The 15,692-nt window shown below is 41.6% G+C and overlaps 1 protein-coding gene and 1 non-coding gene across 5 annotated transcripts in view; one reads left to right on the top strand and one right to left on the bottom strand.

Moving 5' to 3' along the window:
• Positions 1-15,692, top strand: part of TEAD1 (TEA domain transcription factor 1) — a 270,156-nt gene that overhangs the window by 220,578 nt on the left and 33,886 nt on the right. For 3 of the 4 annotated variants that reach the window (XM_023230876.3, XM_023230874.2, XM_023230875.1), the window contains one exon: positions 7,220-7,393. The exons of the other annotated variant lie outside the window; for it this stretch is intronic. In XM_023230876.3, coding sequence (XP_023086644.1) covers positions 7,220-7,393 — 174 coding nt within the window. The remainder of the gene's footprint in view (positions 1-7,219; positions 7,394-15,692) is intronic. 4 annotated transcript variants of the gene reach the window in all.
• On the bottom strand, positions 10,776-10,947 carry LOC111555101. Its single transcript, XR_002735412.1, has one exon.

Here is a 15,692-nt window from a genome sequence, read left to right as displayed (position 1 = left end):
GTTTTAATATGTCCAGTTTTTTGTTATCAGAGGGACAGTATTAATTTCACATTATTTCGTCCAAAGTAAAGAAACATCATGATTTTTCCAGAAAGTAACAACAACAAATTACTTGCTATGTACGGTGTTATGTTTTCCTTGCATTATCTCATTTAATATTCTTGACACTCTGACACAGTAGGTACTATTATTATTCCTGCATTATATTTCTACTACGTATACGTATTTCCACCATGGATGTGGAAACTGCAGCAGAGAGGGCTATAATCACTTGCCCTGGATGACTCAGTTGGGAAGTGGTGCCACTGTTCGAATTCAAACCCAGATCCCTCCTGACTCCACAGTCCCGGTGCTCATCACTCCTCACTGCAGGCTCGCTAAGCAGCAAAGAACAGCAAGGACTAGAAAACAAAGTGACGTCATAGAGCAGCTTTGAAGGAAGACGAAAGTCCTTTATTAAACCCCCAGGGTATCTCAGAAGCCCTTTGCAAGTGAATGGTTGAGTTTCGAGGGTTGCATTCACCTTTATTTTTGTTTGCAACTGCTATGAAGAATAACTGGAGGGATGATAGCAATAGAAAGAGAAAATGGACATTTCTCCAAGTCAAAATAGAAATCCACATATTCAGATGGCATCAGGTACCGCATGGCATCCTTGATCCAGGTAGGGTTTTACTGGTGCAACATCTGTCCTTTTGGTGAACCCTACCTGCAGACAAGCATCCCAGCTCCTGTCCAGCTGTCCTGAGCATTTGAGCTGTAGGAAAGCTTTGCAGGCTGACCCGAGCTCCTTTAGAGCCCAAGGAACTTGTGGCCAACACAGAATAAACATCCTGAAGTAGTGTTTTTTGCTTCCTTTTACGGTTCTTTCCCTTCCTCAGAAAAACTCCATAATCTTTCAAGATAGTTTTTGATTGGTGGTTTATTTAATAAAATAATTGTATAAGCCAAATTGAAGTGCATGGCCCATAGGAAAAGCAGTATTCTGCTGCTTCATGACTCCTCACCTCCCAGTTCTACTTTTTGGGGACCATTGTTTGCAGCTTTTTCAGCTATTTCTTTGTATTAATATATTTACCTCCACATTTCTAAATAACATTCTTATACTGTATATCTCATTCCATTAATTTTAGGCCTCATCTATTGACTTCTTAACATAGAAGACTACAATTTAGTTCTCTAAATTTAGTATATGCCCCCCCCCCACCCATCTTCCTTTCAGTCCCCCTATGTACTTATATCACATTAAAAAAAAGCTAACATTCAGTTAATTTTACAAACCCATATACATTTTGCACACAGCATGGTTAATGTTATATATTGGAACCATTTTCTTAATTGTAAAACTTTTTTTTTTTCTGGGGTATATGGTTGTCTTTTAAAAAAATTGTTCAGTTTTACATACCTATACCAATTCATCCTCAAAGTTTCCAGGAGAACTCTTATGCTCTTCTCCAGATGGTGAGATATAAATCAGGTCTATTCTTTTGGTGACATCCTGCCAGGAGTTCTCAGCTCCATGGATCCACTCTGGACTGGTTGCTGACCTAGCTGGTTTCTTTACCTTTCTTCTATGTTAGGCCCCATCTCTTTTTAAAATTTATTCCCTCATTTTGTAGGAACATATCCTTCTATAGCTCCCTGGGAACAAGTTACAAGGAAGGTCAGTTCTCTGATACCTTAAATATCTGAAAGAGTGTTCTGCTTTCATGTGTAGTGGCTAACTTGGTGTTCATTATGGTTTTTGCCTTGGACTTGTGAAACTTTATTCATGTTTTCTAGGTGATTTCCATATGTTTTTTCCTTGCTAATGAACAATACTGTATGTTTAATGTTGGAGAATAAGGTCATTCTATAAAAAGAGCAGATAAATGGTGATTTAGTTAATGTGATATGTAGAAGTGGTATTGACTGTCTTTATTATCCCCATCTTCTCCATAGGAATTTATGAGAACATATATTTATTTGGGAAAGATACAATTCTTAGAGGCAATAAGCTTGCTCTGTACAATCACTCTGTAGGTTCTACGAAGATGAGCACTTTGTTGTTAGCTCATAGATGCCTGGTGCCTAGCACAGTGCCTGGCATATATGATGGATGACAGGTGTGCCGGTTCATTCTACTAAAATCTGTAGAAGAAACAGGCAGAGTGAGTACCTTTTCCATCGCTGACCTTGAGATGTTGATTATCAGTTGTGCCTCTACTGAGTGCCTAGGGGACTCTTGGAGAAGTCAAAATTAGCCTCTGCTTTGGATATTGAGGAAATCTAGTCTTGGGCCTTGTATATGTGAGTCATTGACATTCACCCTTTTTCTGCTCATATCTTGCTCCCAAATGCCTGTTTTCTTTTATGAGTGTTTGTTTTGTGCCCTATAGAACAGAATTGCCCTTTTTTGTGTTATGTGCCACCTTCACTTTTGGGGAAACCACCACTGCTGGAGAAAAAATGGGATTTATTTGGGAAGGAGGGAAGCAAGTAAATAATCCACCTTAGCACACTTCCCTTATAAGGACAACTGGCAAGACTGGAAATAGAGCCTCACCAAATGGTTTTTAGATTAATTTCATTAAAACTTGAACTCCAACATATAGATTTCTTCCTTTCAGCCTTCTGGATTTGGGGACAGAAGGATTCCTGACCTACCCAGGTTGAATGAAGTGGAGAGGGTGGTCTGTTTGTTTCAATGCTGTGGTCTCCAGGGCTCCTTCTGTAGTACTTTGTATTCTTAGAAACAGAGTCACCACCTCTTGGCAGCAATGAAGCCACTCAGATGCCGATGGTCAGAGTTTGGTTTCAAGTCACCAGCCTTGTAGAGACAGTGCCCAATTTCCTTTGGCAAAGACAGCCTGCCCTTCTCTGTTCATTTCAGCCTTGAACACAGAGGTAAATTCCTCAAAATAGAAACCTTTGTGGACTCTGTCTGATGCATTTGTGAATCATGTTTGTCCCTAATTCCAATTTAACTTCATAGAAGCTTTAAAACATGGTTTAGTTTTTTTGTTGTAGTTCCTTTCCCAGATCAACTTTCAAAAAACGTTGGTTTAATGGTGTTGGAAAGGCTTAGACGTTTTCTTCTGGGGGACAGTGTGATTGATGTTTGCAGCAAACGCAAGGGCTGTGGTGTTGACAGATCGAAGTTTTATTAACTCCAGGACTATTCCTGGATGTATGACCTCAGGCAAGTCAGTTCATCTCTAAGCTTCTGTTTCCTCGTCTGTAAAATGATTTAAATTAAATCCACCTCCAGCAGTATCATGAGGCAAAGATTACCTGAGATCACATCTATAAGCAACACCATTGCTCACAGTGCCCAGTGGACACAAGTTCTCTGCCTTCCTTCAGGCACAGGTGAGAGGCCCACACCCTGAGCAGCTGGTTATGAGTGGGCCATGATCAGGGATTTGAACAGTCACTTGGCTTCACTGCTTGTTCCCAGCTCTTGGCTTATTTGTGTTTCTTTTCTTTTTTTTGTTTTACTAGGCAGGAGGGATAGCAAAAGCAGGAAAGTTCTTTTGCTTCTACCTCAGGATCTAGTGAATCTCACATGATAATAAACTATAACAATGGTCATTTTGGCTATAATTTATCAAACATGAACACTTCTTTTTTTGTTTTATTTTGTTTTGAGATGGAGTCTCTCTCTTATGCTCAGGCTGGAGTGCAGTGGTGTGATCTTGGCTCACTGCAGTCTCTGCCTCCTGGGTTCAAGCAATTCTCCTGCCTCAGCCTCCCGAGTAGCTGGGATTACAAGTGCGTGCCACCACACCCGGCTAATTTTTGTGTTTTTAGTAGAGATGAGGTTTCTCCATGTTGGCCAGGCTGGTCTCGAACTCCTGACCTCAAGTGATCCACCTTCCTCGGCCTCCCAAGTGCTGGGATTAGAGGTATGAGCCACCAATCCCAGCCCCTGTCAGACATTTCTTATATGCCAGGTCCTATGCCAAGCACTTTCTGAGCATTAGTTCCTTTAATATTCACATATGTTGCAAATATTATAGCTATTATATCCCCATTGCACAGATGAGAAGTCTGAGGTTTCAGGTTTGTGTCTGGCTCCAAGGCTTTTGTGCTTTACACTCAGCGCCTTGCTTTTCAGCTGCACCTTCATGGTCCCCATCGGTATGTGGTAGATTTTACCCCCATTCACCTTCTTGACCTGTGGATGTCAGGGCCATGGTCCCCATTTCCAGCAGTGCAGTGCAGTGCAAGGGACATTTTGATGTTAAGCGCAAAGACTTCAAGTTTCCCAGCTTCTCAACTTCATCCCAGCTCTGACCTGGCCTAGGGCAGCTAACGAGTCAGAACAGCTAGGAGTGAGGAGCCTGAAGGGAGACTCGGATTCAGCTCAGTGGGTCCCCAAGGCTTGTGTCTCATGCCTCCCATAAATTCACTCCCTGCAGAAGGCACTAGAATAGACAGAAACGGTGCCTTCCAGAACTGGGGAGGTCTGAGAGCTAGCTGTAAGCAGTGGTTATAAATCAGGGTTGGATGGATGGATACGTAGCCAGTTGTCTAGGTAATAAAGAAACAGTGCCTTTTGCTGTGTACTCCACATTCCACTTTGTGTTTCTGATTGCCTTTATACCAGCGTCTGTGCCCACACCTTTGCCCATGTTTTTTTTTTCACTTTTGCCCACTGAGACTAGAAAGACCAGAAGTTTCCTAGCAGCTATGACTGTGCCTCATACATTTCCATGGGCTGTTGTTTATAATTGGAAAAAGTGATGTGGCAACGTTTGAGAAAATGCATAAAAAGCTCAAAGATATTCCCTCCTACCCTTATAATCTCACCTCTTCCCACCCCCAAGTCTCACTTCCCTAATACAGTAGCTTTTACTTTTAACCTGTTTAAAAATAATTTCTTCCCACGTTTACTTTTAACCTTTTAAAAAATATTTTCTTACTTCTCAGGCATACTCTATTGTTTTATAGCATCTCCCAGCTTCTGTCTTAATGCCAGGCAGCTAGTCCGTGCAGCTGCATCCATGTCACAGCTTGATAGGATCCTTTTTCACTTCACCTGATATCTTTTAGGATTTTTGAAGCTTTGGAAAAGATACCACTCTGATGTTGACTAGGAGAGGGACCTGGTCCTCTTCCAAAAGATACTGGCCGCAGTTGCACTGCCCCTGTATGCAATACTGGCATCAGATGGAGTGTCCAGCCTCCTGTCTTTTGGCGTGGTGGCCAGAGATCCACATGTGGGTAGCAGGTTGTAGATTTAAACCAGTACTCCTTCAGGATATATTTCACAGGATTTTGTGACCAACTGAGTTTGAGAAACTCTAGATTATATGGTTAAAAATTTTTTTTATGGAAGTGCCTTTTTAAGAGACAAGGTCTTACTCTGTTGCCCAGGCTGGAGTGCAGTGGCATGATCATAGCTCCATTGCACCTTTGATTTTCCAGGCTCAAGTGATCTTCCTGCCTTAGCCTCCAAGTAGCTGGGACTACAGGCATGCACCACCACACGTGGTGAATTTTTTTTTTTTTTTTTTTTTTTTGGTGGAGCGGAGGCCTCACTGTGTGTCCAGGCTGTTCTCGAACTCTTGAGCTCAAATGATTCTCCCTCCTTGGCCTTCCAAAGTGCTGATATTAAAGGCATGAGCCACCACGCCCAGTCAGTGGCACTACTTTTAATACTCTAATATTTACTGTGAATCTCTAAGAGGAGAAGTCTTATTAAAACAATAATAGCTAGATTTTATTGAGTGCTTATTCTTGTTAGATCTAGGATCCCTGGTGAAGTCTGTGGAGTGTCTCATTTAAACCCTGTAACAATCCAATGAAGTGAATGCTATCATGGTCCTCATTTTAGAGGCTTGAGAGGCACTTGCCCAGTATCATAGCTAATTTGCCTTAGGCACAGTGTTTTATACTTGAGCAGGATGAGTCTACCACGCAATCTTGTTTTGTTGTTTTTTTTTAAAGCAGGCCCCGATGATGAGGTTCCAGGGACCGTATATTCTTAACCCATGTATAATACTCAGCTTTGCCCAAGCCTTCTGTTACCTGGGACCTCCTGTGGAATAGATTAGTACTCAGTACAGTAGTTGGAGAATTGCCAGTTTAACTTGGAATGTGAGCAGACTTGGACTGCTAGATAAAGAAGGCAGATGGAGTTTCTCATTGAAACCTATTTGGTTCTGAGGCCCATGGAGCCCCTGCATCCCCAGGTTTCTTGGTCTGTGTCACATTATGTTGGTGTTACTGCCTATGCAGTGGGAGAGGCATGCCTGAAGGGTCTGGAGTACAGTGTCTAGACCAGTGGTTCTCAAATTTGGCTGTATATTGGAATTCGCTGAAGAAGCTTTAAAAATTACTGATGTTTGACCTTATTCTCAGACATTCCAGTTTAACCTAGATTGTGCTCAGGCCTTTGTGATGTTTAAATGCTCCTTGGTTATTCTGATGTAGCCTGGGTTGAGACCCATTGGTTTGGACACACTCCTTTGTGGTCCAGTTACCATGTCTTATCCCAAAGCAAGGGGAAGAAAAGGGTTCACTTTGTGAGTGAAATGACTTAACGTGGTTTAGAGGTTTTTGTTTGTTTTGTCATGAATGAGTGACCTATGTTCTTTTTCATCAGCCATGTATGGCCTTGTAGATTTTCTCTGTGATCTATACCCCAATCCTAACTTTGCACTGACAGTGACATAATGAGCAGCCCTTATGCAGAAGTTTTGGATTGGTTACTAAGGGGACTGGTGACAAAGAGGCTCAGCACTCTTACTCCTACTGGAAGAAGGAAATGGGTACCATTGCTAAGACCACTGTATCCACGCCGTCCCAGGAGAGCTGAGACAAGAAGTGCATTCTGGGTTATGACATGCGCTAACTGCACACAGATTTCTTATTGGACTCCAAAGAGTAGCACTGTCATTTTCAGTTTTGTCAGGTGAAATTGGGTAATATGATTGTTTCTTGGTTTGGTAGCTGGGTAACTTAAGCTGTTGTAATTAATGTGTCTGCAAAAAAAGCCTTTTTTAGGTATTTCGGAAAATACATGTCCTTGTCAGTAAAAAACAATGATTGTCTCCACCCTAAGCTATAATCGCTTTTCTGAACATGCTCATCATTTCAGAAGCATTGATCCTAGGCTCGAAAGCCTAATTCCAGAATTTTGGTACTACTTTTCTTTATCTAGTTCAAGATGGATGAATCCCATGTTGATCAAAGAGTTTGTAATGGGAATGTTTCTTTTGGTTTCTTACAGTACAACAAACACCTCTTCGTGCACATTGGGCATGCCAACCATTCTTACAGTGACCCATTGCTTGAATCAGTGGACATTCGTCAGATTTATGACAAATTTCCTGAAAAGAAAGGTGGCTTAAAGGAACTGTTTGGAAAGGGCCCTCAAAATGCCTTCTTCCTCGTAAAATTCTGGGTGAGTAAGACATTGCTGTGATTTGTGTGGTTTTTGTCTGAATGGTCACATCTCTTAAGTGAGCACAGTGCAGCACAGCTGGCTGTGGATTTGCACTGAGTGCACCTTCATGTGCTTCTGCACAGTTGCTAAGGGAGCACGGACTCACACCTGTGAATGGTCCTCATGCCGGCCTTGTGCATCCACATGGTGCACCTGGGTGACATTCTCTGTCCCTGCCAAAGGGCAGGAGGGACAAGCAGCCTCTTTGGACTTCACTTACTCACAGATGGCTGGAGTAATAATTGGAAATGTGAGGCACTGTACCCTCTTTCTGTTTCTTCTCCATTAATCAGAGCAATCTATCAATTCCATTGGAGTGCAGGACCCGGAGCTGGGATGAAGATAAAGTTACATGCTTCAAGATTTTTTAAGCATCAGAGAGGAAATAGAATTGCTTTGCCAGTGTATACTTTATTTGTGCTTTTAAATGATGGGCAAATTCCCGTGGCTGCTGCAGCTTTGCTGATGTTCCAGAGCCTCTGAGAGGAGCTTTGCCACTCCTTCGGCACTAGTGAGGCTTGGGCCAGGGGAATGCTAATGGATCAGAATGGGCATAAGTATAATGTGTGTGGGCTGAGGCATTAGGCGCACCAGTAGACCAGATAACCTGCTAGCACTGTGAGTTTATGATTCCTCAGCCTTTACACACATTTTTTTAAAACTGTTTTAAATGTTTGTGCTCCTTAGCATGGCATTAAAGGCCCTAAGCGATGTGGTTCCAGGGTAGCTTCCTCTTGTATCCTGCCAAACCCCTGTTGCCCCACCTGCCCAGTCTATGCTCCGCCTTCTGTTTGTCTAGATGGACTTTCTGCTCCTTTCTGCCTGTACCACTGGGCCAGCTCCTTCTCTTCCATGAGACAATAGCTCCACTATAATAGAACCTTCCCCATGTAAGCAGACCATTGATTTCTCTTTTACTCCCATTGCATTTGGTCATCACTTCCCACGCTGTGTCATGATTGTTTGGATGTGTCCCCCTTCCTCTGGACTCTGCCTCGGGGGCCTTATTCATATAGTGGCTTCCATTTATTGAATGCTTGCTTTGTGCTAGGAGCTGTGCTGAAAGCTTTACGTGCATTTCATTTCATCCTCCAAGGTTTAGGTGGAATTTGCCTCAGCTCCACCTAGGAAAAAAGGCTCATAGATCACCAGAGACAGGCTTGTGGGTTGGGTACCTGGAGCTTGACATCAGATCTGTGTGACCTCAGTGTCTCTGCTCTGTTTCCTTGTTGCTTAATCCCTTGTGGACCCTGACCACAGGATCTGTCAACCTAAGCTTCTTCGTATCTCTATACCAAGCAAGAACCCTACACAAAAAAGCCCGACAGATGTGAGAACAAATGGATGAATTAAAGAAAAATTTATGTTTTAGGTTCCTTGGAAGGAAATTTGGATATTAAATTAGCTTGTTTTATATCTTTTATCATTTTGTGCTTCCATATTGAAATTTGGTTAATAGGCCAGGCACAGTAGCTCACGCCTGTAATCCCAGCACTTTGGGAGGCTGAGGCAGGGGTATTACATGAGCTCAGGAGTTTGAGACCAGCCTGGGCCAAATAGTGAAACCCTGTCTATGAAAAATACAAAATTAGCCAGGTGTGGTCGTGCACACCTGTAGTCTGAGCTACTCAGGAGGCTGAGGTGGGAGGATAGCTTGAGCCCAGGAGGTCGAGGCTGCACTGAGCTATGATTGTGCCCCTGTGTTCCTGCCTAAGTAACAGAGCAAGACCCTGTTCCAAAAAAATAAATTTGGATAGTAGATGTAGCCTTCTACTTATAATAATGGATGTTGGGTCAGTAATACACATGGACAACCTGAAAAAGTGATTACAGTCACATTTTCCTTTTCTGAATTGGTGACCTCCTTCTAGTAATTTGGCTTTTCTGAATTGGTGACCTCCTTCTAGTAATTTGGCTGGTGGTTGGATATCAGTTATATGGTAACAGAGTAGCTTTCAAAATGTGGCCTGTGAACCCCTAGGGAGTTCCTCAATATCATTTTAATGGGTTGACAAGGTCAAAACTATTTTTGTTGTAATACCAAGACATGATTTGCCTTTTGCATTCTGCTTATATTCACACTGATGGTACAAAAGCAGTGGGATAGAACTGCTTTAGTATGAATCAGAGCAGTGGCTCTGCTGCTAAAATTCATGCAGTTAAAAAAAAAAGTCCTTCATGAAATTTATTACAACCTAGAGTACACATTGAACACATGAGTCTATCACATCAAGGAAAACAAATGACATTATTTGTTGCTAAAGATAAAATTTGGCTTTCTTTTTTTATTTTTTTTTTATTTTTTTGAAACGGAGTCTTGCTCTGTCCCCCAGGCTGGAGTGCAGTGGCCGGATCTCAGCTCACTGCAAGCTCCGCCTTCCGGGTTTACGCCATTCTCCTGCCTCAGCCTCCCGAGTAGATGGGACTACAGGCGCCCGCCACCTCGCTCGGCTAGTTTTTTGTATTTTTTAGTAGAGACGGGGTTTCACCCTGTTAGCCAGGATGGTCTTGATCTCCTGACCTCGTGATCCACCCATCTCAGCCTCCCAAAGTGCTGGGATTACAGGCTTGAGCCACCGCACCCGGCATAAAATTTGGACTTTCAAATGAAAATTAGAATATTGGGAAATTTGTGAGATCCACCATGATATTGACAAACGTAATTTGATACAGTGTTAGAGCAATGAATTTAAATGTAACAGAGTTGGAAAAATTCATTGAGATGGTTTCAGATTCCACATTCCAGCCTACCATTAAGAAACTACTACTGCTTGTTGACTTTTGGCGTAGTATCAAAGGAAAATGACCACTATTATCTGAGGAGTCTGTCACATAATATAAAGCAGAACTACCTGTCTCATTAATTTTTTAAAAATACACGCATGTTAAAATTTTTTTTTTTAAATGTGTATCAACATGGAATTAGCTTATTATTTCTTTTTTTTTGTTTGAGATGAAGTCTCACTCTTATCCCCCAGGCTGGAGTGCGATGGCGCAATCTCAGCTCACTGCAGCCTCCACCTCCCGGGTTCAAGCGATTCTCTTGCCTCAGCCTCCCAAGTAGCTGGGATTACATGCCCAGCTAATTTTTGTATTTTTCATAGAGACGGGATTTCAACATGTTGGCGAGGCTGGTCGCGAACTCCTGACCTCAGGTGATCCACCTGTCTCGGCCTCCCAAAGTGCTGGGATTACAGGCGTGAGCAACTGTGCCAGCCTATTAGCTTATTATTTCTTAAAATGAAGTAATATTTACAATTTTTCTCAGTTTTAATTTCCAATAAAGAAAATATAACCTACAGTAAGCAAAGGTCTTTGAGGTCCTCAATAATTTTTTTGGTCCTGTTTGCAGTGTCATACGTGATCACCAAACTGCTACTAGAATGTTTACGCCTGTTACGGCAAATTCAAAACCCAGGAAAGACGACTCCTGGGAATTTACTTTGGGTCAGGGTCAGGCTCTCTGGTACATCAATTATTTATTTATGAGTTTAAGGGGGTCCTGTGATCAAAAAGTTTGAGAGCCACTATTTTAAAGGGTATAAAAAGAGGTTGTTTATCCATGTGAATGAAAGCTAATTAGAAATTATAGAATGTTATGAAAAGAAACCATTTTCAGTAATTTTAAATTAAACTGTTTTTAAGTAAGATTCCTGATAATTAGCATATTGTTTGAATATAAAGTAGTATAAAGAGTTCTTAGAAAGTCTTTTTTGGTTTTGCCTCCAAAATTGCCCTTATTTTACCCAGTGGATGATTTTAATAAATATTTTCCATGGTGGAGCCCTTCAGTCATAAATCCTCAAATAATGAAGTCTAGATTGCAGATGTTTAGAGTATGGTAGCTGATGGGAGATGTGCAAATTTAGAAACAATTGCTCTGAGATCAGATACTTATTTATTAAGATTTGCAGAATTAAAATGGAGAACTTCCATGAATGTGATAGAAAACATCACTCCTTCAGTACAGTTGTTAGGAATACTTAACCTTTATAAAGAAATTCAGTCATAACTATATTAAAATGAAGGAGGGAAGGCAATTTAAATTTGGTTTGCAGTTTGAAATGTCATTGGCTTCCTCTAATGACTCAGTAAGAATGAATTACATTTAGAATATCTATCATTGGATATCAGTAGGTGCTTCCAGTGGGTGTGTCTGAAGTAGGTTTCACACCCCCTTCAAAATATCTTTTAGCAGTATGCTTAGCAGATGTGCTTATTTTTGTTACAACAGAGGCTCTATACCCAGTCCTTTTCTTCTTTTTCAAATGGCCTAAAGTCTCTAGGCTGTCAGTATCAGCCTGACTCTTACTTGTTCATTTGATTGTTCCTGAATTCGGTTTTCAGAATGTCTGCTACATCCAACCTGGGCTTGGTCAGGCTAGACCATGTGAGGGGTTTGCTATGGAAAAATACTATGTGTTACCTAAAGTACCTGCACTTAAGCCCCAGATGCAGGCACTTCAGCTCTGCAAGTTGACACTTTGAGGCAAATGGGATGGCGATGAGCCAAGTAGCAGTCACTCCACTGATTTTAGGGTGGAAGACTCTACTGGCATCCCAGGCCCCAAAGCATAAATGAATAACAGAGTCAAGGATGCCAGCATGAGCACCCCTCTACCATATAAGCTTTACATTGTCCATGCCTTCATGGTGTGGGACCCCTTAAAAGCCCCTGTGAATGGCTGTTTATCTGTTAAGATCTTTGTTAAGAGCCTTATTGAGGTATAATTTACATACTATAAAAATCACTCATGTTAAATGTACAATTTAGGCTGGGCACAATGGCTCATGCCTGTAATCCCAGCACTTTGGGAGGCCGAGGCAGGCAGATCATGAGGTCAGGAGATCAAGACCATCCTGGCTAACATGGTTAAACCCTATCTCTACTAAAAATACAAAAAATTCGCTGGGTGTGGTGGCGGGTGCCTGTAGTCCCAGCTACTTGGGAGGCTGAGGCAGGAGAATGGTGTGAACCCGGGAGGCGGAGCTTACAGTGAGCCGAGATCGCGCCATTGCACTCCAGCCTGGGCGACAGAGTGAGATTCCGTCTCAAAAAAAAAAAAAAGAAAGAAAGTACAATTTAATGATTTTTAGAAAAATTTACAGAGTTGTGTATTCATACTAAAATCCAGTGTTGGAATTTGTCTGTCACCCCACAAGGATCTCCTGTGCCCATTTGTAGTCAGTTCTTATTTCCAGCCTCAGGCAACTATGGATCCTCTGTCTAGGTCGGTTTGTCTTTTCTAGACATTTCATATGAATGAAATCATTCAGTGTATTATCTTTTGCAGCTGGCTTATTTTACTTGTGTTGTGTTTGAGGTGCATCCTTTTTATTGTAGAATTAGTGTCCCATCAGATGTATATACCACATTTTGCTTTGTTCATTCACTGGTTGATAGGCATGTGGATCATTTCTTCTTCAGGCTATTATGAATAATTGCTATGGAGTCTTTGTAGACAATTCTGTGTGGACATACTGTTTCATCTTTCTTGGGGAGCTACCTAGGAGTGGAATTGCTGGGTCCTATGGTGACTCTATGTTTAACATTTTAAGATACTGCTAAACTTTTTTTTTATGTGGTTGTACCATTTTATATTCTCACCAGTAAGATCTTTGGGGTTCCTCTCCTTCAGCCATTATGTCTGCGAGTATTGGGATACAGATTACAGGGGATGTCTTAGATGGGCTGGTAAGCAAACGCACTGAGACAGGATGTGTGTAACGTATGTTTCAGGTGCATTGAGGTGTGTTGCAGCTGAGTCTTCACTGGTAATGGAAAGATAGGTGGGTAGAAAAATTTGGAAAGAGAAGGAATCATAATTTAGTTGTGGCTGCAGTAGGGAACAGTCGGTGTTTTAACTATTTTTCAGTCAAGAGAGTAATGGGATTCTTTTTACTGAGTGTTACAGACTCTGCATTTTGCCTTTTCTAGTTTTATTATCTTTTCCTTTTCATGACAGCTTCTTATTCATTTCTTTCTATTTATTTTGCCTTCTTTTTATTTACTCCTATGTGTTTTAATTCTACAACATATTTAATTACAAAGAGAGAAAAGGTGATTTTGCAGGAATAGAAGGGAAGGGAAGAGGTTCCTCTCTTTTTCAGCAGTACCTGAACCTGCTGCTTAACTGGTACCTTCTTTAAGCCAAGCACTGTGCCAGGGCTAAGCACATACTTGATATTATTTAATCCTTATGAGAACATGTGATGAGTCCCACTTTACACATGAAGAAACCAAATCATACAAAGGCAAAGTGACTTCTGTGACATCATATTTCTAGTAAATGCTAGATCTGCTAGAGTCCAGAATCCATGCTCTTTCTGTAAACCTGCGCATGGCCTCTTCAGGGAGCACTGTTCTGTCACTAGGAACCATCCCAACACAGCTTCACTTAAATGGAAGCCAATGGTAATTGCTGAAGGATAGCAGCCTTGGTAGTTTCTCTCTGAAGTCCTGTCATTATGGGATGCTCTGGTGTATGTTCACATGGGAGCTAAGGTGTATTTTCATATACGTATTCTGTATATTACTATGTTCTGATTTTTTTTAAAAAGCCTTTCTTGCTGGGAAAAGACCAGCCCTTCTGGGTCTAGCCAGTTCTTAGAGTAGGAAAATGATTCTGTCCAACAGGATAGTCCAGGAGCCTGCTTTTCATATGCACACGAACCAGTCCAGCACCAGACCTCCTCTATCTGGTCCAACCCCAAGATGCAGTGTTCCTCTGCCCTAATCATTCCCTGGAATGATACCAGACAGCTAGGGACCACCTCTGCAGCTTAGAGCCAGCTGGAGTTATTCAAACTAGTCCTTAATTGGTCACTCTGTTTCCCCTGCCATGCCCATGGAAAGCCCAGGAAAGGCTCTGGTCTAAGCTAGCCCCTTGTTTTCTGCCTCCTAACCACCCCAGTATCTTTCCATGTGGCCCTTCAGAGCCTGCCATGTTTCCTGTCTTAGGGACCTTTGAGTGTAGTAAATTTTTTTTCCTGAACTTCTCCTTTGTCCTGTGGCTGCACCTGACTGACCATCACGTAAAAGAATACAAAATGTAAGGTGAATCAACTACCATTACCAGGAAATTCAAGTTCAAGTCTAAGTCTTACTAGACAAGTCAGTGAGATCCTGCAACTACCATTAGAAGGAGAAAGCAGCATTGTTTTTATATTATGATTATGAAGGTATAACATTCTAGACAGTTGGGAATATATAATTTTTAATTCAGTCCTAAATGCATCATGAATATAACCTAATGTGATGCACGTTTATGTAGTTTTGATCAAGGAATACGTGAAATCTGACACTCCACTTTTATTCTTTATGAAATATCATGTTAGCCATATGTCATTATACTTCAAATTATCTTTTTTTTTTTGATACAGTGTTGTGCTGTTGCCCAGGCTGAAGTGCAGTGGTGTGATTTACACACATGGTTATGTGTGTAAATAACCATGTTGCTTTCTAAAATAGTTGCAGCAGTTACTCTCTCAGGCCATGCATGAGTAGACCAGGCATCTTCATCAGCCTTGACTGGCGGAATTTAAAACAAAACAAAAAACAATCTTCTATTGTCACTTGTTATTTGAGTTCCTCTACATCTGCTTTTATTTTTTCTTCTTATTCAAAAGTCTTTGATTCTTCCTCATCCTCTGTAGAAACAATTATTACCATTAAGGTTGAAACACCGTATTTCTTCAATTCTAAGACATGGACTTGTTCCCATTTCAACAGTTCTAAAGTTGGGATGCTTCTGTCAGTTGATGTCCAAAGCACTTTGCCACATTTTCTTTATATCCAGTCTATTACTGAATACTATGCAGCCATAAAGAGGAATGAGATCATGTCCTTTGCAGGGACATGGATGAAGCTGGAAGCCATCATCCTCAGCAAACTAATACAGGAACAGAAACCCAAACACCGGTGACATGTTCTCACTCATAAGTGGGAGTTGAACAGTGAGAACATGGGGACACAAGGAGGGGAACAACACACACCAGGGCCTATTGCGGGGTGGTGGGCGAGTGGAGGGAACTTAGCGGACAGGTCAGTAGGTGCCACAAACCACCATGGCACACGTATTCCTTTGTAACAAACCAGCACATTCTGCACCTGTATCCTAGAAATTGAAGTAGAATTAAACAAATAAACAAAAAAAGCATCTTCTCCACCCCTAGGCAGAGGAATAGGTTGTGATTGGTTATTATCACCTGACCCTGGCCAGCCTAGAAGACATCTTGCCATTCCATGGACACCTTA

The sequence above is a fragment of the Piliocolobus tephrosceles genome, chromosome 13 (genome assembly GCF_002776525.5).
Source record: "Piliocolobus tephrosceles isolate RC106 chromosome 13, ASM277652v3, whole genome shotgun sequence".
NCBI classification, from domain to species: Eukaryota; Metazoa; Chordata; class Mammalia; order Primates; family Cercopithecidae; genus Piliocolobus; species Piliocolobus tephrosceles.
This window is presented reverse-complemented; position numbering and strand designations above follow the sequence as displayed.